This window comes from Miniopterus natalensis, chromosome 14, assembly GCF_054644295.1.
Source record: "Miniopterus natalensis isolate mMinNat1 chromosome 14, mMinNat1.hap1, whole genome shotgun sequence".
Lineage (NCBI taxonomy): Eukaryota > Metazoa > Chordata > Mammalia > Chiroptera > Miniopteridae > Miniopterus > Miniopterus natalensis.
Genome location: NC_142094.1, coordinates 6,666,323 through 6,689,830, shown reverse-complemented (window position 1 = coordinate 6,689,830; position 23,508 = coordinate 6,666,323). Strand labels below are relative to the sequence as shown.

Genomic DNA, 23,508 nt, shown 5'->3' with positions numbered 1-23,508 from the left:
GTGAGACACATTGGTTGGTTGCCTCCTGCACGCACCCCAACGGGGGCTGAGGATTGAACCTGCAACCCAGGTACATGCGCTTGACTGGGAATCGAACCCATGAGCCATATGGGCTAGGGCAAGCTTTATTTTTTGGCATAGATATTTGCCAGTACTTTCCTACCAGTAAGTGCTGGGAGAATTAACCACAATACGAGTTTGAATCATATTTTCATCTCTCATTTAGAAGGTTAACAAAAATGTCTGATGAGAAGAGTTCAAGGCAACAGAAACGAATTCTTCATGTACAAAATGAATAGCAGCTTAAGATGTACTCCTGGCTGATATGCATAAATAGCCACTGTAGCCACTGTTAAAATTATTGAAGTCATATAGCTTTTAAGATTTGAAGAAAGAATGGAAAGCAGAAATAGCTAAAGAAACCTGATCCCGGGACAAGTTTCTAAACAGAGCTGGCATGCCCGATGGGCAGTCCTACCCTAGAGAAATACACACTGGAGTGTTCTTGTTGATTGTGCTATTCTGTGTTTATTTGACTAAATACATTTTAATTTAAGCATTTTTATTTGAAAAACCCATTTTACCTCTGAGGTTTGGCCGAGTCATTTATGTGTCATTTTGAATTGCTCCAGTTGCTTAGCACTACTGAGATCTCTTGAATTTAGGGAAACAATTTTAAGCGACTTGGATGCTTAGGGAGAGGTCACTAGAAGACATGAGAGTTATATATATACTAAAAAGGTGTAAGGGGAAATGTCAAATATGTAAACATTAATGTCACAATTTAAAATTATTGGAGTCTTTTCAAGATTAATTGATTTTTATGCTATTAGCCACATATTCTTGTTACTTGTTAACTTTTACTTTGATATCACTCGACTTTAATCTTTGACTTATTTTTAATTTTTTATAGATAAAGTGGAGAATTTTAGTGACGAATATAAAAAGAATAGTCACCATATTTACAAAAATGCTGAAGACAGTACTAAGAAACCCAATGCAGAAACTGTGGTGGCTTCTGGATACAAAGCTGACGAAATCAAGGAAACCAATGATACTTGGAACTCCCAGCTTGGAAAAAGGCCAGACTCTCCATCAGAACTCTCTCTGATTAAGGGATCTGTAAGAACTGGTCTGTACGAATGGGATAACGATTTTGAGGATGTCAGGTCGGAAGATTGTATCTTAAACTTGGAAAGTGACCCACTTTTGGGGATGAAGGATGAGGAGTTAAAGCATCGGTTGGAAAATCTAAACGAAGCCCTTGAGGAAGAAGACATCATGCAGAGTGTTCTTAGGCCCAGCAACTGTAGGACGTACTGTCGGGTCAATAAAGCAAAATCCTCACAAGGAACATCAAATTTTGATAAGCTCTTAGACGGCACCAGTCAGGCCTTAGCCAAAGCAAACAGTGAACCGAGTAAAGATGGCCTGAATCAGGCAAAGAAAGGCAGTGTGAGTTGTGGGACCAGTTTTAGAGGGACGGTTGGACGGACTAGAGATTACACTGTCTTACATCCGTCTTGCTTGTCAGTTTGCAATGTTACCATACAGGATACTATGGAACGCAGCATGGATGAGTTCACTGCATCAACTCCTGCCGATTTGGGAGAGGCTGGCCGTCTAAGAAAAAAGGCAGATATTGCAACTTCCAAGACCACTACTAGATTTCGACCTAGTAATACTAAATCCAAAAAGGATGTTAAACTTGAATTCTTTGGTTTTGAAGATCATGATGAGGCAGGAGGTGATGAAGGAGGTTCAGGGAGTTCTAATTACAAAATTAAATATTTTGGCTTTGATGATCTCAGTGAAAGTGATGATGATGATGATGATGACTGTCAAGTGGAAAGAAAGACAAGCAAAAAAAGAACTAAAACAGCTGCATCTTCCTCCTTGCATCCTGCTCCAGAAAGCAATGATAATTCCCAGGACAGTCAGTCTAGTACTAATAATGCAGGTAAGACTTTTAAAAAATATTGTAATAGATGCTTTTGTGGCTTAAATTAGCAGCTACTTAATTTCCTCGTAGATACTCAATTTTAACTTCTGTGTTGTTTTTTTAATGTGTTTTTATTGATTTCAGGGAGAAAGGAGAGAGAGATGGAAACATCAATGATGAGTCGTTGATCAGCTGCCTCCGGCATGCCTCCTACTGGGGATATGCCCTGACCTGGGAATTGATCTCCTGGTTCATAGGTTGACGCTCAACCACTGAGCCATGCTGGTTGGGCTAACTTGTTATGTTTAATTTGAATAGAAGTACTGTTTAGAACTACAGACAGATTAACTTATAACTTATCCAAAGGTACAACATTGTGAATGTTAATAATCAAGTTCCACATTGTAAGGAGCCAATTTGTAGATTGTGGAATCTTTTCGTTTTTTTATTTTATTGATTTGGGGGGTGGGGGAGACAGACATCTATGTGAGAGTGAAACATCTGAAACATTGATCAGCTGCCTCCTGCACATCCCCTACTGGGGATAGAGCCGCCACCCAGGCATGTGCCCTAACTAGAAATTGAACCTGCGATCTTTCAGTGCACAGGATGATGCCCAGTTGACTGAGCCACACTGGCTAGGGCCATATTTGTTTTTTAATTCTATCATTAGCACTTCAGAATTTTAAAGAGAGAGTGCATGTGTGTTCAGAATTAGCAAACATCTTGATGTTTCCGTTTTGAAAATTAAAATCCAATTGAGACATAAGGAAAGATTTTGGACATTTAGAACTACACTGATAGTAGATGGTTGTAAGGAAGGAAATACTAGAAAATTGAAATTGATAAAGAGCCTTTGTATTTGGCTCAAAACGAATCAACTAATGTTAAAAACATTCTCAAGAGATCTTAAGTTTAAAGTTAAGATTAATCTTAACAATTACCCTCTTAGCTCAGTTGGTTGAGTGTTATGTGCACCAAAATGTTGCCAGTTCACTTCCCTGTTATGGCACATGCCCGGGTTTTGGGCTTGATCCCCAGGAGAGGCATGCCGGAGTCAGCTGATGGATGTTATTATTACCCTCTCACATAGATGTTTCTCTTTCCTTCTCCCTTCCTCTCTCTCTAAAATCAATAATAAAAACATTTAAAAGAAACTTTATAAAAATTTTTTTAGAAAGTATCCTCTTAAATTGATTTAATAAAATTTAAAAGTGATAGTTAAGTATTCAATTTTTTTTCTTTATTGTTGAAAGTATTACAGATGTCCCCCCTTTTCCCCCACTTGGCACCTACCCCCCACTCCAGGTCTTCTCCACACTATTGTCTGTTATTTATTCATTCTTAATGGTGAAAATTTAATTTGTCTCTTAAGATAGGACCAGTAATGACCAGAGGTCCTTAAGGAGTTAATAGTCTCTTCTGTGAGAGACAAACAAAAGAAATAGGTTAGCTTTGTTCTAATTAAGTCATTACCTGACAAGGGCTTTGTGAAGTGGATTGACTGTTGAATGAGGAAGAAATGTGAAGGCCTGTGGGATACAGGTGCTATATTTATTTGTATTTGATCAAATACATTTTTTCTGTAGCAGTTCACTTGTTAAATAAAGCTTTTGTCCTGTTAGGGCCATAGAGGAAGTGTCATGGTAAATTAGAATTGTAATAGTATTCTTCCACATAGCGCTTCTCATGGAGTGTAAGTCATACTTGGGATTACCCACCATTTTGCTTTATTTGGCCTAAAAAATAGTTTTGCTAGATTAGAATCACTCTTATCTTCAAAACTAGAATTATACAGGAGTAGCCTTTAAGGGCTCCCTCTTGACTCCCCCACTGCAAAAAAATAAGTAAAATAAGGGTATTGTCAGAATTAATATTGTCTTGAATCTCTTTTGGAGAACTGAAGTTTGCAGGAACATTGCTAGTTACTGAGATCTGACTGGGCAGTAAGCTTTAAAGTGTGGGAGTGTGGGGGAGATGATAAATAACAATGTATAAAACCTGAGCTCCTGTCCTGCTGCAATTTACTTTAGCTCTATGCTAACCTTGATAGTGAATTATCTTAATCTGCATTTGAAAATCTGGCTGAAATTTATATCTTGGGATAATGTAATTTTTTAAACTTTAAAATATGAAATCATTAGGCTCCCTTTCAAAAACTAGGTTGATACCAAATAAAAATTAGAGACCATTTGAATTGGAATTTGAGTCTTCATATAATGCATAAAATAGCAAACTTTTTTTTTTTTTAATGTTTTTATTGATTTTAGGGAGAGGAAGGGAGAGGGGGAGAGAGATGGAAACATCAGTGATGAGAGAGAGTCATTGATCTGCTGCCTCCTGCATGCTCCCTGCTGGGGATCGAGCCCACACCCAGGTATTTGCCCTGACCAGGATTGAACCGTGATCTGGTTCATGGTTTGATGCTGAACCACTGAGCCATGCCAGCCAGGCAGTAGCAAACTTTGGCCTAGAGAAAAGTCTGTTTTTCTGTTGTTGTTTTTTTAAGCTTGAAAATAAACAAACATTTATAACCATTTGGGAATTAATTAGATCTTTTGGTTAGTTTTGTGTGAAGACCCCCTAAATCATTGAACTACATTGTATTCGGTCATTTTATATCTTTTGCCAAAGATAGCTATCCTTTTAAATTTTTTATTTTAAATGTGGTCTTTGTAGATGTAAGTGGGCATTCTTTGAAGGCCAACATGATTGTCTCCTTAAATTCTAGGAAAATGTTAGAGGTACCACTTGATATTGTGTGTGTATTTAAACTAGACCATACCAGTGTCAGTGTTCATCCATAGCCAGCAGTTACTTTGTAAAAGAATTGATTTTACCATTCATACAAAATAAAACTGGAGCAGCTAGGTTTCTGATTTTTTTCTTAATGGAGTTGGGGGTGGGACAAGCAGGGTGAGAATGGGAGAATGAGACAATATTGTTGGAAGTATTTTATCAACTGTGTAGTGCTCTTATTTCTTTATTCCCCTCCTCCACACACAATATGCCCCCCTCTCTCCCCATCAGATGTTCATACGTTGTTTGGTAGATAATTTGAAATATTAGAAAGCTAGCTAGTTTTGATTACCATTTCAGAAAACTTGGATTTTACAGAGGACTTGCCTGGTGTGCCTGAAAGTGTGAAGAAGCCCCCAAGTAAACAAGGAGATAAATCCAAGGAAAATACCAGAAAGATTTTTAGTGGCCCCAAACGGGTAAGTAAAGCATTATCAGTGACTCATATTATTTTTATTGGAGGACTTGTCTTAATTTTTTTATCTGAAAATTACAAAGGTTATGGCAATTAAATTTTCTTGCAAAGAATAAATGCAAGTCACTTTTTAAAAACATAACCATTTTTTCAAAGTGTGTTAAAATATTTATTATATGCAAATATACAGTTTAATGACATTAAATACATTCATAATGTTATGTAACCATTACCTTATCTATACCCAAAACATTTTAATAATCTCCAACAAAAACTCTATACCTATTAAACTTTGACTCCCCCTTTGCTCCTTCCTCCCAGTCCCTGTAAACACTGCTCTACTTTGTTTCTATGCACTTGCCTGTTGTAGGTACCTCATGTAAGTGCGTTATTTCACAAAGTATAATCTTGTCAAGGTCCATCCATGTTGTAGCCTATATCAAAATTTCATTCCTTTTTATGGCTGAATAATATTCTATTTATCCATTCATCTATTGGTGGACACTTGGGTTGTTTTCACTTTTGGGTATTTGATATATATCTATTTGATTATATAAAAGTGAAAATATTTCAAAAATATAACCATTTTGGGGACATGTGGTAAGTCATTGTTTAACTGTCCAGCTGTTTTCCACCTTGGCTGTACCATTTTACACTCCTACCAGCAATGCACAAGGGTTCTAATTTCTTCACATCCTCACCAGCACATGTTTTCTGAGTTTTTTGGATAATAGGTATTCTAATAGCTGTGAAATGGTATCTGATTGTGGTTTGATTTACATTTTTTGAACTAGTGATGTTGAGCATCTTTTTATGTACTTGCTGACCAATTCTATATCTGTTCTGGAGAAATGTCTATTCAGGTACTTTGCTCATTTTTAAATTGAGTTGTTTGTTTTGTTGAGTTATAGGATTTCTATATATATTCTTGATATTAAACCCTTATTAGATACATAATTTGAACATAGATCTCCTCATTTGAGAGACTCACTTGATAGTGTACTTTAATACACAAAAGTTTTAATTTCAGCAAACTCCAATTTATTTTTTTCTTTTGTTACCTGTGCTTTTGGTGTCATATCCAAGAAATCATTGTCAAATTGAATGTCATGTAGCTTTTCGGCTGTTTTCTTCTATGACTTTTATAGTTTTAAATCTTACATTTAAGTCTCTGATTTATTTTGAGTTAATTTTTGTATAAGGTGTAAGTTAGCGTCCAAGTTCATTCTTACTGCATTATGTAAGTCATTTTAATACAGCTCAGGATAGATATTGAGAATAATTTGCTTGATTTTACCTTTTTATTAAAAATTTCTTTACTTAAATAGCTTGTTATAGTGTTAGATATATTTGTTATTGAAAATTACAGTTAGAAGTTGTGTAAACCTTTTGAAGATCATTGAGCAACTAAAGAATGAGTGTGTCTTTTAAAATTTTTTAAAATTTTTATGGCTTCATTTTGTTTTTGTTGTTTTACCTCTGTAAAGAGCCAATTTGGAATCTTCTCAAAGTAATTGTGCTGTACTCCTACTCCCCCAGGTGTCCATCCCCCATGAGAAAAAAAAGTGCTTAATGCTAATTTCAATGGAGCTGGCTTGCTCTGGGGCCAGGGGCCAGGGTAGTGTGGTGTAAAAGACTATAGTCATTAATACATAGGTGAGGTTTTTGGTTTATTGAAAATTGTGTATGGAATGTATTGATTTCCAGAGCAACAGTTAAATCATTGTTTTGGTCTCAGGACCTCTTTACAGTCTCAAAAACATTATTGAGAATCCCAAAGAGCTTTTTGATTATATGTTATATCAATATTTATCAAATTAGAGAAGTGAAAACATTACAAAAATACTTACTAGTATTTCACTTTCAAATAACAATAACATGACCTGGCCGGTGTGGCTCAGTTGGTTGAGTGTTGTCCTGTGCACTGGTTCGATTCCTGGTCAGGGCACATGATCAGGTTGCAGGTTAGTCCCCGGTTGGGGTTCATGGCAGGAGGCAACCCATTGATGTTTCTCGCTCACATTGATCTTTATATCTCTCTCCCCCCTTCCTCTCTCTCTAAAATAAAGTAAAACTAATAATAACCCATTATATGTTAACATATTTTTATGAAATAAGTTTTCTTAAATTAGTGAGTAGAATAACATTGTCTTACATTTTTTTGCAACTGTCTGTAAAGTTTGGCCTAATAGCCCCTAACCGGGTAGCTCAGTTGGTTAGAGCATGGCCCTATACACCAAGGTTGCATGTTTCATTCCCACTCAGGGCACATGAAAGAATCAACCAATGGATGCGTAAATAAGTGGAACAACTCTTCCTTCTCCCTTTCTCTCCAAAAGCAATAAATAAGAAAGAAATAGAAAAAAGAAGTTTGGCTTAATAAAAGATAGCTGGACTCTCATTTCCCCTGAATTAAATATTTTTCATTATGTTGTTTTGGTTGAAATATATGAAGAAATCAGTCTCACACAGATATGTGGTTGTATTCTCAATGGCCTTTTCATGTAATTGTAAACCTTCTTTGATACTACACTAAACTCAACAAATGGGGAGTTTAATAAAGACTGGTTGCAACTTGGGATCTAACACCATTCTAATGAACTTTCCATGCTGTTACATTAAAATCTATTACTCTGCCTTGCACTTTGAATGGATCTTTTACACACGCCTGCTTTGTAACATTATACATTTGTCATTTGGAAAATCCTGATGCTTGCAAATCTTTCAAATGGGCTTACACCTCATTACACAGTATCAAAATATCACATTAATATCACTGCCAAACTCGTAAGAGAAGCCTTTAAGTATTGGGAAGCCATCAAGTTTACAGTGGTAGATAAAAAGTTCTGTAAAATTTTAGGTTTTACTTAAAAGTTGAAATTTTTTCATGGGTAGAAATTACTTCAAGGAAAATGACTGACAGTGAGGGGCCCACTTTGTTCATTTTTGAGAAAATGGTGTGCCTAATACTGAAGTCTGTGTAAGCTAGTTTGTCATTTCAAGTAAGAAGTGGTGTTCCAGAGAAAAAGTGGCTAGTTTAGCTCACAACTCAAGCAGGAATGTTTTTTTCTTTAGCACAACTACCATACATTGTACACAGCAGAAGTGTTTTATGCGGACTTGTTTAGTCACACAGAATATTAGTGCATTTAAGGGTTGTGATATGGTAAAATTAGTATTCTTTAATCCTTCATCAAGGGCTGTTTCTGATATAAAACTGGTATTTTACTTTTTAACTGTGAAGTATGTGGCAGTGAAGAACATGACTACTTAATACCCTTCGGTGTCCCTACCCTAGTGTGTGGTAAGGCACCAGCTTTGCCCACCATTGCTTTTGTACTCTCTGTACAAAGGTCAGCATTGCGAAAAAGGCAAATAACATTATCATTGTGAAAGTGGTTTTGGCTTTGTAGACACCCTGAAAGTTTTGTGGATCCCTAGGGGATACACTTTGAGACCTGCTGATTTATTGCACTCTCCTTTATTTTCCCCACTCTCAACCTTATATTATGAAAAAGTTGAAAATATACGGAGAAAATGTAAAAGAACAGTACAATGAATACCCATATCCCTCTGCCTAGATTGATTTCCCGTTAACATTTTGACATAATTGCATACATATTCTTTGTTTTCTTTCTTTCTTTCTTTCTTTCTTTCTTTCTTTCTTTCTTTCTTTCTTTCTTTCTTTCTTTCTTTCTTTCTTTCTTTCTTTCTTTCTTTCTTTCTTTCTTTCTTTCTTTCTTTCTTTCTTTCTTTCTTTCTTTCTTTCTTTCTTTCTTTCTTTCTTTCTTTCTTTCTTTCTTTCTTTTTAATATGTCTTTATTGATTTCAGAGAGAGGAAGGGAGAGGGAGAGAGAGAGATAGAAACATCAATGATGAGAGAGTCATTGATCAGCTGCAGCCCGCAACCCGGGCATGTGCCCTGACCGGGAATCAGACCCTGATTGCCTGGATCCTAGGTCGACGCTCAACCGCTGAGCCACACCCGGCTGGGCTCTGTTTTATTTCTAAGTGAGTTGTAGATAAGTATACATTTTTTAAGAAAAAGGACAGTCTCATACCTAACTGGTGATATGATTATAGTACCATCTCTTTAGTCTTGAATACTCTCCTCATCTTCTAAAAATTTCCCATGGAACTGATATTTTTAGGAGCCTAGGATATTTGTCTTGGAGAATGTTCCATATACAGAATTTATGTGATTATTTCCTGATGATATGTAAGTTGTTACACCGCTATATTAAAGTACTGTAGTGTGAGAGAACACTGGAAATTAAGTCTGATAAGCTTGATTAGGTTCAGGTTAAACATATTTTGGCAAGAATACTTCAAAGTGATATTGTATGTGTTGCTTCACATCAGAAGCTACATAACACATGGTTTTTCTACTTTTAACATTGCTTGACTCCCTAGTGAAGGTTGTGATCATGAGCTTTCTCCAAAATAAAGGTACATTTCTCCTTTTACAATTTAATTAGTAAGTAAGCTTTCAGGTGCCGCTCTGGCACCATGTGAGTATCCTGTCCCCTATTATTATTTTACTTCATCATTTTAGCATCCATTGTTGATTTTTGCCTGCATCATTTGTTACACTGACAGTTGCAGAATGGAGTTTTCTAATTCCTGTTTCTTCCATATTTAATAACTGGAATTCTGTAAAGAGGAATTCTCTCTCTACTTCCCCCCATTCTTTTGATCACTATAGACTCAATAATTTTTACTTAATAAGAATATTTACAATAGATTTGGCCAGTGTGAACCATTTCAAGCTATGTCTTGTGTCCTTTTGGTATAGCCCCATCATCTTTGAGCACTTCCTTGCTTTCTGCACAAAAGATTTACCTAGACTCATCTTATACTTTACCTGTTTCAATCATGGAATCATCCATTTAACCAAGGATCCTTGTTTGTTTGTCACAATTTGTTTTTTTAATATGTTTTTATTGATTTCAGAGAGAGGAAGGAAGGGGGGTAGAGAGATAGAAACATCGATGAGAGAGAAACATTGATTGGTTGCCTCCTACACACCTCCTACTGGGGATAGAGCCCGAATATCCCCTGACTGGGAATCAAACCATGACCTCCTGGTTCATAGGTCGACATTTAACCACTGAACCATGCCTGCTGGGAAAGTCCTTGTGTGTTTTTTGTGTGTGGATTAGTACTTAGAAACTGGATCTGGATTCTGGGTTTATTCATTGCTTCTAGGCTCTTTCATTGGACAGAGCTTTGAAATATGTTGAAAAATATGGTAAGAGTTCCTAATGATAGTTAAATTGAAAGTTATAAAATTTTGTACTTAGCTTACTTCCTTTATCCTACAGCACTCATTACTTTTAAAATTATAATACCGCCCGGCCGGGCATGGCTCAGCGGTTGAGCGTCGACCTAGGATCCAGGCGATCGGGGTTCGATTCCTGGTCAGGGCACATGCCCGGGTTGCAGGCTCGATTAATGCCTTTCTCATCATTGATGTTTCTATCTCTCTCTCTCCCTCTCCTGTCCTCTCTCTGAAATCAATAAAGATATATTTTAAAAAATAAATAAATAAAATAACATTATAATACCAATATTACTATGAACAGTAAGTAAAGATTTATTTCTAGTTATTTTTGTCTTTAGGTTATTTCACTAAGGATGAAGTAATAATAGTTGTGTTTGTTCAAAAGATTTGAAGTAATTTTATCTTGTGTATTTAATTCAATAATCATTTGAGCTCATTTGTACTTATTTATGGTCAGTTTTTAAACTTTGTTTTAAACTTAATACTGGAGTCACGTTTTGCTATTAAATGGCGTAGAAGGCAGCAGTGCACATGTACTTGACCCGATTATGAAGGAATCTCTCTGGCCTAAAGTAAATCAGGTCATGCAACCTAGTAAGCAGAAGACCTATTTACTGTTGATAGATAATGCCAGAGGAAATAGTGCTTATTTATAAAATCAAAAGAGCTATGGGATTGAACTCTTTTGAATGATGTAATATGGGTAAAGCCCTGCCTTAAAACAGTAGTGCTAAACAAACATTTTATTCCCCAAAGAGGCTTGCTTTAGTAATGTTTTAATTTCCTTTCAACCTCCAAGTGAAATATTTTTCAAGACCGTTTTAATTTTAAGTGGAATTATGTCATAATTTTAAAATTTAGATGGATCAGTAAGCTTCAAAAGTGAAACTTTTATCCTTAGTGTTATAGTTATTTAAGAAAGAATTAAAAATGTTTTAGATCCCATGGAAGTTATGCATCTTTATGGAAGTATCTAGGTAAAAAATTTAGAAGCCTACTTCAGGAAGCGAGCAACAAGAAGTTAAGCAGTTAAAAATCCCTAGTGTTTGTAAGAAATAGGCCATCCACTTGCCTTCAAGACATTAAAAGACTACTTAAAAGGTGTTAAAAAGAAGAGAACATTGAGAAACAGAAACCAGGGAAAATTGTACCTTTTGATGAGTGTAAAGGAATAGAGGAAATAAATGGGATCAAAGTTTTAAGCGTTAAGTTAGATGGTGTACATTAATATGGTGAAAATGATAGATTTGTTTTACATGTAAGAAATGAGGGTTCATGTTTCCTGTAAAAAAATAAGATAAGCTCAGTCCCCCAAGGAATTTTTATGTAGGTTATCTCCCAAATCTCCAGAGAAAAAAGAAAGGTTTGGGCGGGGGGAGGGGTGTGCTAGGTAAGTGGGTATAAGAAATATTCTCAGCAGTTGTTCCAGTTCTCTATTATAATAGAAACACCATCATGTAGCTGACAGGTCAGTGGGAGTATCTGGGTCTTCAAGATACTGACTTCATTTTTGAATGGTAAACAGGTAGCCCATGATTATATGGCAGGAGTTTCCTACCTTACCTATCAGGCTTAACCTCAACACCAGATGTTTTGCATTAAATGTCTGTGGTGGAGGGTGGCCCTGTACATTGGAGGATACTTGGCAACATCCCTGGCCTCTGCCCACTAGATGCTGGTAGCAGCATCCCTCCCCTCCACCCCCAACTGCCTGTTGTTGTTTCAACCAAAAATGTCTTCAGACATTGCAAAATGTCTTTTGCGGGGAGTCAAAATGGAAGGCCCTCCCATCTCAGGGTTATGAATGACTTGATAATAAGTTGCAGACTTGATGTCCATTTTTCTTTAATACCTTAGTTTGTACTTTGTAAACACGAAAGCACTCTTCTGTATAGCTCAGTATACCTACTAAAACCAGGAAGTTAATAACATTGATACAGTAATGCAGTCTAATCTACAGATGTCAAATTTCACTGTCTCGATAATTGTCTTTATAGCAAAACAATCTCCCAAAGAGCCCAGGATCCAATTCAGAAGCACCTGTATTTAGTTGCCAGTCTCTATTCTCTTTCAGTCTGAAACAACTGTTTCTTTCCTGTTCTTTTCATGTCTTTGATCTCTTTAAAGAGTTAAGATCAATTTGTTTTTTGTTTTGTGTGTGTGGAGTATTCCTCAATTTGTGTTTGTCTAATATTTCCTCATGATTAGATTTAGGTTATGTATAATTTGGCAGAGACGCCACAGAAGAGATGCTGTGTTCTCACTGTATCCCATCAGGTGGCACAGGGTCAGTTGGTACCATTACTATTGATGTTGTGATCCCTTGGTGGTATATGTCAGGTTCCTCAGCTTTCCTCATCAGACTTTCATCCACTAATTTTAGCATTAATTTTTGTCTGAATCAGTGTTCACTATGATGGTTGTCGAATGTTTTTTTCTCTAGTTACATCATTCCTTCTACAGTTACTAATATTTGACATTCTACTCCAAGGTAGATCTTTTCCTCCCCTCCATGTCTCTACGAATACATGTATTTATGTATTTGTTGCATTATATATAAATATCATATATTCATATATCTGTTCCTTTATGTCAGTGTGAACATGGGTTTCTGTTTTGTTTGTTTTTTTAATCCTCATCTGAGGAGATTTTTTCCTTGCTTTTCAGAGAGAGTGGAATGGAGAGAGAGAGAAATAGAAACATAAATGTGAAAGAGAGACATCGATTGGCTGCCTCCCGCACATGCCCCAACCGGGGCAGGGGATCGGAGCCAGCAACCGAGGTATGTGCCCTTTGCCGGTATCGAACCTGGGACTCTTCAGTCCACAGGCCGATTCTCTAACCACTGAGCCAAACTGGCTAGGGTGGATTTCTGTTTTATTGATCACTTTTACTTTAACTGATAGTACTACCATTATTTTGATACTAAGATTTTTTTTTTTTTTTAAGATTTAGCCTGTGGCTGTTTCTTCAAACTGACTTTTAATGAGTCCCATCATTTTGTGTTTTCTTACTAAAACACACTAAGATGTTCAAGGCTCGTCATATACATTTCCCAGTCCTGTATTCAACCATTTCTACAAAGACCCCTGTTTTCTTTCACTGGAGAATGGTATTTAGAAATGAAGATCTCATCACTAAGTGTGGTCTTTTTTGGGGAGCATCATTGCTTCTAGGCCTTTTTTTGAGTCAGTAGAGGTAGGAAAATTATTATATGCATATATTCTCTCACACGCGCACACACACACTTATTTTGTTTCTATATATATATGTTTTTTTAAATATATCTTTATTGATTTCAGAGAGAGGACAGGAGAGGGAGAGAGAGAGAGAGAAACATCAATGATGAGAGAGTCATTGATTGAGGCCGCAACCTGGGCATGTGCCCTGACCAGGAATTGAAGCCTGATCGCCTGGATCCTAGGTTGGCGCTCAACCGCTGAGCCACGCCCGGCCGGGCTCTATATATATTTAGAACCATGAGTTTAAAATGGATACCTCCAATTTGAGTTCAGCTGCACATATTTTATTCTAACCTTCCCACTTTCCACATTTTACTTCACTTTGCCAACAGTGAGAAATCGGGTTCCCGGTATGCTCAACATGTTTACGTATTTTCAGTCCTCATGTATATAACCAGTTTTCTAACCACACATGCAATCTCCTCAGCTTTAGTGCCACTCGCCAAGAGTTTCTGTTCCCTCTCCCCACCTCCCCATGTTAGAAAATATAAACTTTTTAAGCCTGCCCACTCTGAGAATTTTCTCCAACACCTCACCAGCGAGGGTTGTTCATAACACTATTGAGGGCTGGCTGGGGCGGGGGGGGGCACACATGAGGCAAAAAGACAATGAGGCAGGTGAAGAAAACTTACGGTAAGAACATAGGTGAAATGATTACTCAGAAAAGTCACTTGCTGAGGAGGAAAGTAAAGATAGGGTTTGAGAGATTAGGTTGGGACATACCTGGATTTAAGAACATGTTTCTACGTACCATTGTTTTTAATAGAACTGAAATGGCTAAGTCATATGGTAGATTTCACTTTAAAAAAAAAATTATATATTGATTTCAGAGAGAGGAAAGGAGAGGGAGAGAAACATCAATGATGAGAGAAAGTCATTGATTGGCTGCCTCCTGCATGCCTCCTGCTGGGGATCGAGCCCGAAACCCGAGTATGTGCCCTGACTGGGAATCAAACCTCAATCTCCAGGGTCCTAGGTTGACACTCAACTGCTAAGCCACATCAGCTGGGCTCTACATACAGTTTTATTGATAATTTGGCAGTTTTAATGCTTTAAAAAGTACCATCCTGTGTCTGATCACTGGCTACTGTTTCCCTGCATTCTATTATTTGCATTTGTCTATACATGCTGATATACTTAGATCATTTATTCTGCCTGCCTTGCTTTTTGTTTAATTTCTAGTTTTTAATTCAGCTGCTGCCCATCTGCCCTCTTCATAAGACATCATCTGTATAGTCATCCTAACTAACCTTTGGTGTTTGAAGGAGGGTTATATTTCACATGGGACTTCCGCCATCTTATATTGCCAGTTAAGACTGCTGCTGGGTCATTAATGAAACTAACTATAATATCAAACTTAGTTTCAATTCTCAAGTATTTATATCTTCACTTTCATCATTTCCCTGTGATTTCATGCTGGGCCTATCTGGCACTATCTTTTGTCTGACTCTTAAAGGAACATTCTGGACTTTGTTTTTTTCTTCCCTCTCATTCAATTTGACACTGGATGGTGTGCTTCTGGGCAATTAAAAATTGATTTTAATATAAGTCATAATTACCAGTTTAGTTGTGTTAAAAAGTTAAAATTGCATAAAGCTGTAGTTTTAAAGTTAAGTGTAGCTTTATAGTTTATAAACTTTTTTTTTTTAAATAAAATGAGTTTATATAGATTGTCAACTTAAAAGCAGAATCTTACAGTTGAAGAGATTTTAAAGGACAAGTAGTCTCAGTCCCACCCAAGAACAGATGTTCCTTCACAGTATCCTTTGCTAGCAGTTAGAATTCACTCTCATGAAGCATCTAATTTTTCTGTCAAATTGCTCTACTTATGGCTACCTTTGTATCTGGGGATTTACTGACCATCCTGGGATCTAGCCATCAAGATGGCAGTGTGAGATTCACTGTATTCTCACTGGCTAGATAGAAACCTGAGGCATGGATGTGAAGTCTGAGGAAAAGAGACCGTAGCCATTGGTTTGCTGATGAGGAATACTGGCCAGAGTGTAAAAGTAAAAAGCCACACGGCTCCCCATTTATACCTCCTGGTTGGGTGATCCAAAGAGCTGTTGAAGCTGAGCATGTTCTGGCAGAGCCTGGGTATGGAAGAGGGTTCATTTTAGTTAGCTTTTCTTTGTCATTGTTTTTATTTAACATACACTACATGCCTTTCACTGTGCCAGTGCTGGGGATACAAAAAGGAATAAGATAATTGTCTTAAAGAGGCTGTCTGCTGAGGTGGAGTGTTTTCCTGTATGGAAACATTGCAGTAGTCTTAGTATTTCCTCAGTGTGTGTGTTCCAAAGCAGAAACATGTACCTCCCTTTTATATAGATAGTATTTAACTTACCTATTAAGCCAGGTACTTAAATCATTGCTCTGTATTCCATAAAGACTTAAGAAAGTGTATATTATTCTTTCTATGTAGTCTAAATTTTGTGTGGGGTTTTTCTGTAATATTTTATTCTGGAAGGATATTAATGATGAATAAAAGTACTATTAATGTTTTTATTTCCTTTAGTTCAAGAGCCTTTAAAGTTTGAAAGTTCGAAATATTTCACTATAACTTATTTTCCAGAAAATGAAGTTTGAAATGAGAAAATACAGCCATATGTTAATCAAGAGCCCAAGAACTTTACATATATTTGACACTTAGCCAAAGAGTTTGTATGTACTTATATGTGTATTAAAGTGTTTATAGGTTGGAATTTGTTTTTCCAGTTAGTAATATATTTTGTTTATGGTTCATTTGGATTCGAACATTCAGAAAACTCTTTGCTCAATTTTTACTGATACTCTGATGACTTCATGCTAATGATGGCCACAAATTAACATAAGATGAATAATACTGGGAGTATTTTGAGGATGGTGGCTATATTTTTTTCACCTTTAAATTCTCACTGTCTGAGGTATACAAGGAGTTTATTAATGTTTATTTCTGGGATTTTTGGAAATATATTTCAATTAAGAGTTGTCATTTAGTACTAAATTTATTTATTTTATATGTGATTTTATATATTTATATATTTGAAAATTGGTAAGTCTATCAAATTTCAAAAGATTTCAGCCAATAGTCTTCAAATATTTTTTTGTCTCTTTTCCTTTGGAAATTCCAGTTTATATTTGTCCTGCTTCTCAGTCATCCTAAAATTAACAGGTAAAACCTGTAGTCTGACCAAATCAGTCTACTTATTGCAATAAAGCATCCTATACACCAGAGGAACCATGGGGAATCTTACCAAAGAAAAATTTTTGTGGGTTTTGGGGGAACTGAGGATTTTAGGTGAAATTTAAGTGAAACTGTTTGAGAGGCTCAGAGCAAAGCACTATCTGTGAAGGGGTCAGTATCAGGTCAGGGCTACAAAGTGGGCCCAGGGGTCCTCTTTACTTGGGAGCTATGATGTTAAAGTAGTTGTGGAATGTTGTGTCCAGAAACCCTTTATTTGAAGCTCTGCATCTCTCCAAAGTGACTTGGATTCTCTGAGAGAGAGTGGGATATTTTAACCTTACAGATATAATTCGAAATGGCAAAGTTTCTGACAGCGTATGGTTTTAGTAAACAGTTTCACTGTGAGTAAGCAGCAGCAGTAGTAGTCAGAGTGTTTCTCTTAACACCACACAACTGGAGCATGGCCTTTGGAATAGTGCTCTTTCCTGTTGACTTTACAGCTGTTTTTATCTGCTTGTTATTCTAGCCTTATGAATGGCAGGGCAGAGTTTTACAATTATAGTCAATTTTGCCTTGTCATTTACATTTATTGGGCTGGATGAACTTGTTCCAGTGTGCACAGATATTCTGTCCATCCTTTCTATTTATTTTTCTTCTTGGTTTCACTTTAGGTAGTTTCTGTTGCCACATTTTCAAAATGTCCTGCAGTGTTTAATTAGTTATTAATCCCCAGCCATTATAATTTTAATCTCTGAAAGTTTAGTTGGGTCTTTTTTTATAGTTTTCTTGTCTATTTAACATATTCAGTGTTTCTTCTTAAATGCTGTGTGGAATACAGTTATTTTTTTGTTTTGTTTTAATCCTCACCTGAGGACATGTTTATTGATTTTAGACAGAGGACGGGAGAGAGAGAAAGAAACATCTATCAATTGCCTCTTGGACATGCCCCAACCTGGGACCGAACCCGTAACCTAGGCACATACCTGGGTCTCGAATCAAACCTGTGACCTTTCACTGTACAGGACATTCCTCCAACAGACTGAGCCAAACCGGCCAGGGCTATAGTTAGTTACTTTTAATGTCCTTGTCTACTAATTCATCTGTATAGTTTCTGGGTCTGATTGTATGGATTGATTTTTCTCCTCATTATGGGTCATATTTTCCTGCTTCTTTGTATGCCTGATAATTTTTGATTGGATGCTACTCATTTAGACTTTTACTTTTACTTTGTTTGATATTGGATATTTCCCTATTAAGTTTTGGCTTATTCTGAGATGCATCTATGTTATGTTTGATCTTTATGAGGCTTTTAAATTTTAAGTGGGAGAGCAGCCTTTAGGGTTCACCTTCTCTTCCCCCAAAATATATTACCTGTTTCCCCTGTATTACAAGGTTTTCTACTATGGCTACTAGGAACGTGAACTTTTTCCATTCCTGAGAAAAGAAATGGTCTAGGGATTGTTCCCTTTGCTCTTTTGGGGGAAGTCCTTTTCCTTGCCTTCAGTACTTTTTTCCCCACACATTTGCTCATCAGTATTCAGCTACATAGTTGAGCAGAACCCTCTGTAAATCTCCAAAGTTCTTTGTGCAGCTCTCAGAGGAGCGCTGTGCTCTATGAACTCTAGCCACCTTCATCTCCCTGCTACTGGTTGGACTCGGAATACCTCAGGCAATTGTGGGGCTTACCTCAAGTGTTTCCCCTTCTCACGGATCATTGTGCTACCTGATGTCCATTGTCTGAAAACATTTCATAGATTTTGTCCAGTTTGTTAGTTTCAGGTGGAAAGGTAAATTTGGTCTCTGTTACTCCATCTTGTCTAGAAATGGAAAGCCTAGATCCTATGTGTTAGGATAATCACTATGTTCTATACCTTTGTAGTCTAGAAAAATGTTTTTTTTCCTTTCATGAGGACTTAAGAATATAATGATTACCTCCAAATTAATAATCCATTCTTGTTTATTTCTCTTTTGTTTTGTTTTTTCTCTTCTTACCTTGCTTTTAGCTTGATCTGGAATTTCATGTTAAGTTGAAATACTGTTGTGTACTTTTATGTTTCGTTATGATTTATATGCTGCCTGTATAAAAATATTTGAGAAAGTGTACATATGTAAATTTAGTAGAACCAGGTTGAAAATAAATGAGGAAATTGTATTAAGAAAAAGTAAGGAATAGAATGACATGAAATTTAAATTCAGGCCTTTTTGTCTTGATAGATTTCCTAGGGACCTACCAGAAATACAACTGAGCTGCTTAAAAGCCAGAGCAGAGGTTGTCAGTGTATCCCTTTGCTTTTCAGGAAGGGCCATTAAAAATAAAAAACTCATGCCTTGGCTGGTGTGGCTCAGTAGTTAAAGTGTCAGCCCTAGGACTGAGGGGTCTCCGGTTCAATTTCAGTCAAGGGCATGTACCTAGATTGCAGATTCGATTCCCAGCCCCCCGTCAGGGCTCATGTGGGAGCCAACCAGTCAGTGTGTCTTTCTCACATCCATGCTTCCCTCCCTTTCTCCCTCCCCCTCCCCCTCCCTTCCACTTGTTCTAAAAATCAATGGAGAAAATATCCTCTGGTGAAGATTAACAAAAAAACCGAAAAACTCTTAACTACCTTTGGGCCTAGTATGGGCTGTGTTTTAATATTTTTCTATGCCTCAAACAAGGAAGGTGTTGCTATTAAACCTTGATTTGTTATTGATGGGTTATTTAATTAAAAGTATTTAATTTCAGAATATAAATGAAGGGTATCTTTATCCCTTCCCACTTTGTAAAATTGGCTATATAAAGGTTATGTTCATCTTTTATTACTTTTTGATTTCTCTTACTTTCTTTTACTCTTGTCTGCATTTGATCTAGTTGCTTCATGGAAATTAAAATAACATTAACTGATAGAATAATAAATGATTTATACTCTATTTTACAAGGTTTTTGAGAGAACTTAAATTTTTAAAAATATTTTTTATTTGCAAATAATTTAAAATTTTTAGAAGTTATTTTGTAAATAATAATACAATTACGGAAGAGTTAGAAAATAAAACAGTGCAAACTTTTCAGTGCAACTGAGCCACACCAGCCAGGGCTGTCATTTTTGTTTCTATTTATAAAGATGACTACAAATTTTCTCATTTTCCCTCATGTTTTGTTTTTTTTAAATATGTCTATTGATTTCAGAGAGAGAAAGGGAGAGGGAAGCAGAGAGACGGAAATATCAATGATGAGAGAGTCATTGATTGGCTGCCTCCTGCACACTGCCTACTGGGGATCGAGCCCACAACCCGGGCATGTGCCCTGACTGGGAATCGAGCCTTGATCTCCTGGTTCATAGGACAACACTCAACCACTGAGGCACACCAGCCTGGCCCTCATGCTCTTTTGCACTCTACTTTTTTTATTAGTAATAACTCTTGGAAATCATTATTGGGGTTTATAGAAATCTTCCCCAGAGTATATTTAAAATTTTTTTTACAGTTGGCTTTAGACTATATTTTTTCCTTTGTTTCTTCATTTCTTCATTATCCTTTAAATTGTTCTTACAGTTATACCTGTATAGGTTATGTATGCGCGGTAAGTCTTTACTTAACATTGTTGCTAGATTCATTGATATCAATGTTATAATGAAAACAATGTTATTAGAGGACCTGCTGTATACAAATTCAGTGTTTGCAAAATTTTGTATATTCAGCATATCCCTATTATTTGGTCCACATTTCAGTGGGAGATTGTTCAAAGGTTGTTGTCCTAAGTTTTGGTTCAGTTGCTGTAAAAAACTTCAAATTAGTTTCATTTTTATTATTTTTTTATTATTTTTATTTATTTTTTATTTTGAAATTTATCTTTATTGTTGAAAGTATTACAGATATCCGCCCCCTTTTTCCCCCATTGGTCCCCTCCCCCCCACCCCACCCCTAGACCTTTACCACACTATTTCTTGCTTTTTGAAGTAGGCCTGTAGTGCTGTGAACTTCCCTCTTAGGACTGCTTTTCCTTTGTCCCATAGATTTGGGTGGTTGTGTGTTCATTTTCATTTGTTTTCAGGAAGTTTTTTGTTTCTTTTTTGATCTTATTGGTAACCCATTATTGTTTAATAACATGCTCTTTAACCTCCATGTGTTTGAATGTTTTGAGTGTTTTTACTGTGGTTGATTACTAATTTAATGCCATTGTGATCTGAGATGCTTGATATGATTTCAGTCTTCTTGAACTTGTAGAGACTTGTTTTGTGTCCTAACATGTGGTCTATCTTTGAGAATGACCCATGTGCATTTGAGAGGAATGCATATCCTGTAGTTTTGGGGTGAAATGTTCTGTAAATATCAATTAAATCCATTTGATCTAGTGTTCCATTTAGAGTCACTGTTTCTGTGTTGACTTTTTGTTTGGAAGATCTATCCAGTGAAGTCAGTGGGGTGTTAAAGTCCCCGACTAAGACTGCATTGATGTTGATTTCTCCCTTAAAGTCCTTAAGGTTATTATTGATAGGTCCTTATCTATTGCCATTTAAATTCTTTATGCCTGTGTTTCTCTATTTCTTTTTATTATTACAGCCATCCCTTTAACATTTCTTGCAATGCTTCTATTTAACATTTCTTGCAGTGCTGGTTTGGCGGTGATAAACTCCTTTAGCCTTTTTTTGTCTGGGAAGCTCTTTATTTCACCATCTATTTTGAATGATAGCCTTGCTGGATAGAGTAGTCTTGGTTTCAGATCCTTGTTTTGCATTACCTTGACTACTTCATGCCATTCCCTTTCTGATGAGAAGTCAGCTGACAGCCTTATGGGAGCTCCTTTGTAGGTAACAGATTGTTTTTCTCTTGCTGCCTTTAAGATTCTCTCTTGGTCTTGAATTCTTGGCATTTTAATTATGATGTGTCTGGGCGTGGACCTCTTTGGATTCTTCTTGCTTGGGACTCTCTGTGCCTCCTGAACTTGTGTGACTTTTTCCTTCACCAGGTTAGGGAAGTTTTCTGCCATTATTTCTTCAAACAGGTTCTCTCACCCTTTCTTTTTTTTGACCTCCTCTGGCAGTCATATGATGTGAATATTGTTACATTTCGTGTTGTCCCACAGCTCCCTTAGACTGTCTCCTGTTTTTTAATTGTTTTTTTCTTTTTGGATCTCTGATTGAATGATTTTTTTTCCTACCCTGTCTTCTAATTCACTGATCTGTTTGTTCCTTCCAATGTATTCTTTATTTCTGCTCTATCATTCTTCATTTCTGACTGGTCAGTTTTCATAGTTTCCTTATCTTTTTTTCATGCTGTTGAGCATTCTTCAATCAGTATTCTGAACTCTTTATCTGATAGATTGCTTATCTCTGTTTCATTTAGCTCTTTTTCTAGAGACTTCTCTTGCTCTTTTATTTGGGGCTTATTTTTTGTCTCCCCATTTTGGCTGCCTATTTGTGTTTGTTTCTATGTATTACGTAGGCCTGCTAGGACTCTGTCTTTTTGGATGGTCTCTGGTGCAGGCCAATGTCAGACTCTGTTTGTGACGGGCCTTCAGCACCTTCTTTGGAGCTATCAACAACCCACAGCTTGAGGTCCCCTTTGTTGGGACTGGGTGCATTTGGGCAGGACCAAGATGCACAGCAAAGTCTGCTTTTCCAAGGCCCAGGTCTAGAAGCAGATCAGGCAGAGATTCAAAGCACTCTGAGGTCTGTCTCTGCCTACAGGCTGATTAATACAATTATCTGAATGAGCCTCAGGCTGTAGAAACTCCTCAGGGGTAGGGCGGAAGGTTTTCCAGCAGGGTGGGGAAATTGCCTCCCCCCACCCCACCCCAGGCAAAAGCTGCTTGGAAGGTAAATGTCTGCTTATGAAAGATGCCCTCTGCCATATGGGGGAATGTCTCGGCACAGGAATCCAGGGGCGTGTCCTCTGAGATCTATCTCCAGAGCCCACAACCCCAGACTCTCCTCACACAGCTCCAGTCCACTCTGACTTCCCTCTGCTGGAGCCCAAGGTGAATGGCTGCAAACGACACTTTGTGCATTGGCTCTTTAAGAGGGTGCCTGTATTTCCAGCCATCTCTCCCCGGCAGACTGAAACCTGGTTGCTTTTCACAGCCAGATGTTTATGTGGGCACCTTTTTCAGTTCTGGGCCTCTTGGCTGGGAAGCCCAGCTTGGGGTTTAGACCCCAGAGTTCTCAGTGGGAGCCTCCCACAGCTGAGATCTCCCCTGGACCTTCAGCTGCTACCTGTGGGAGCCCAGCCAGCCCTCTCGTGCCTCCGCACTTCCTACCAGTCTCTATGCGGTCTCCCCTTTTCCTCCTTGGTTAGGAGAGTGCTCTCCAGCTGGTCTTCAGTTGCAGTTGATTATTCAGGGTGGTTTTTGTATATTTCAGTTGTAATTCCAGTTTGGTCCCGGGGGAGTGTCAGTGTATCTTCTACTCAGTCTGCTGCCATCTTTAATCTCTCAAATTAGTTTTAAATCGGTAGCTTATTTTTCTCTGGCTTACTAGTTCTTAGGTATTTATCTCGACTGTTTTCAAGTTGCTGTATTGTTGTTGACCAGCATCCTCTGTGGTGGTGGTCTACAATTTCTAGAGTATCTAAGAACATAGAAGGAATGAGAATGGGGAGGCAGTGAACAATTCTAGGCGGCCAGGAGCTGGAATGTTACTGCACTTCTGTTCATACATCATTGAGCAGAACTTAGTCATGTGCCCA

At 37.3% G+C, this 23,508-nt stretch overlaps 1 protein-coding gene across 2 annotated transcripts in view; it reads left to right on the top strand.

Annotated features, from left to right (window-relative positions):
- Window positions 1-23,508, top strand: part of WAPL (WAPL cohesin release factor) — an 89,545-nt gene that overhangs the window by 26,780 nt on the left and 39,257 nt on the right. The window contains exons 3-4 of one of the 2 annotated variants that reach the window (XM_087824245.1): window positions 914-1,960; window positions 5,042-5,160. In XM_087824245.1, the coding sequence (XP_087680371.1) occupies window positions 914-1,960; window positions 5,042-5,160 (1,166 nt within the window). The remainder of the gene's footprint in view (window positions 1-913; window positions 1,961-5,041; window positions 5,161-23,508) is intronic. The other variant, XM_016214742.2, reaches the window with a different exon arrangement.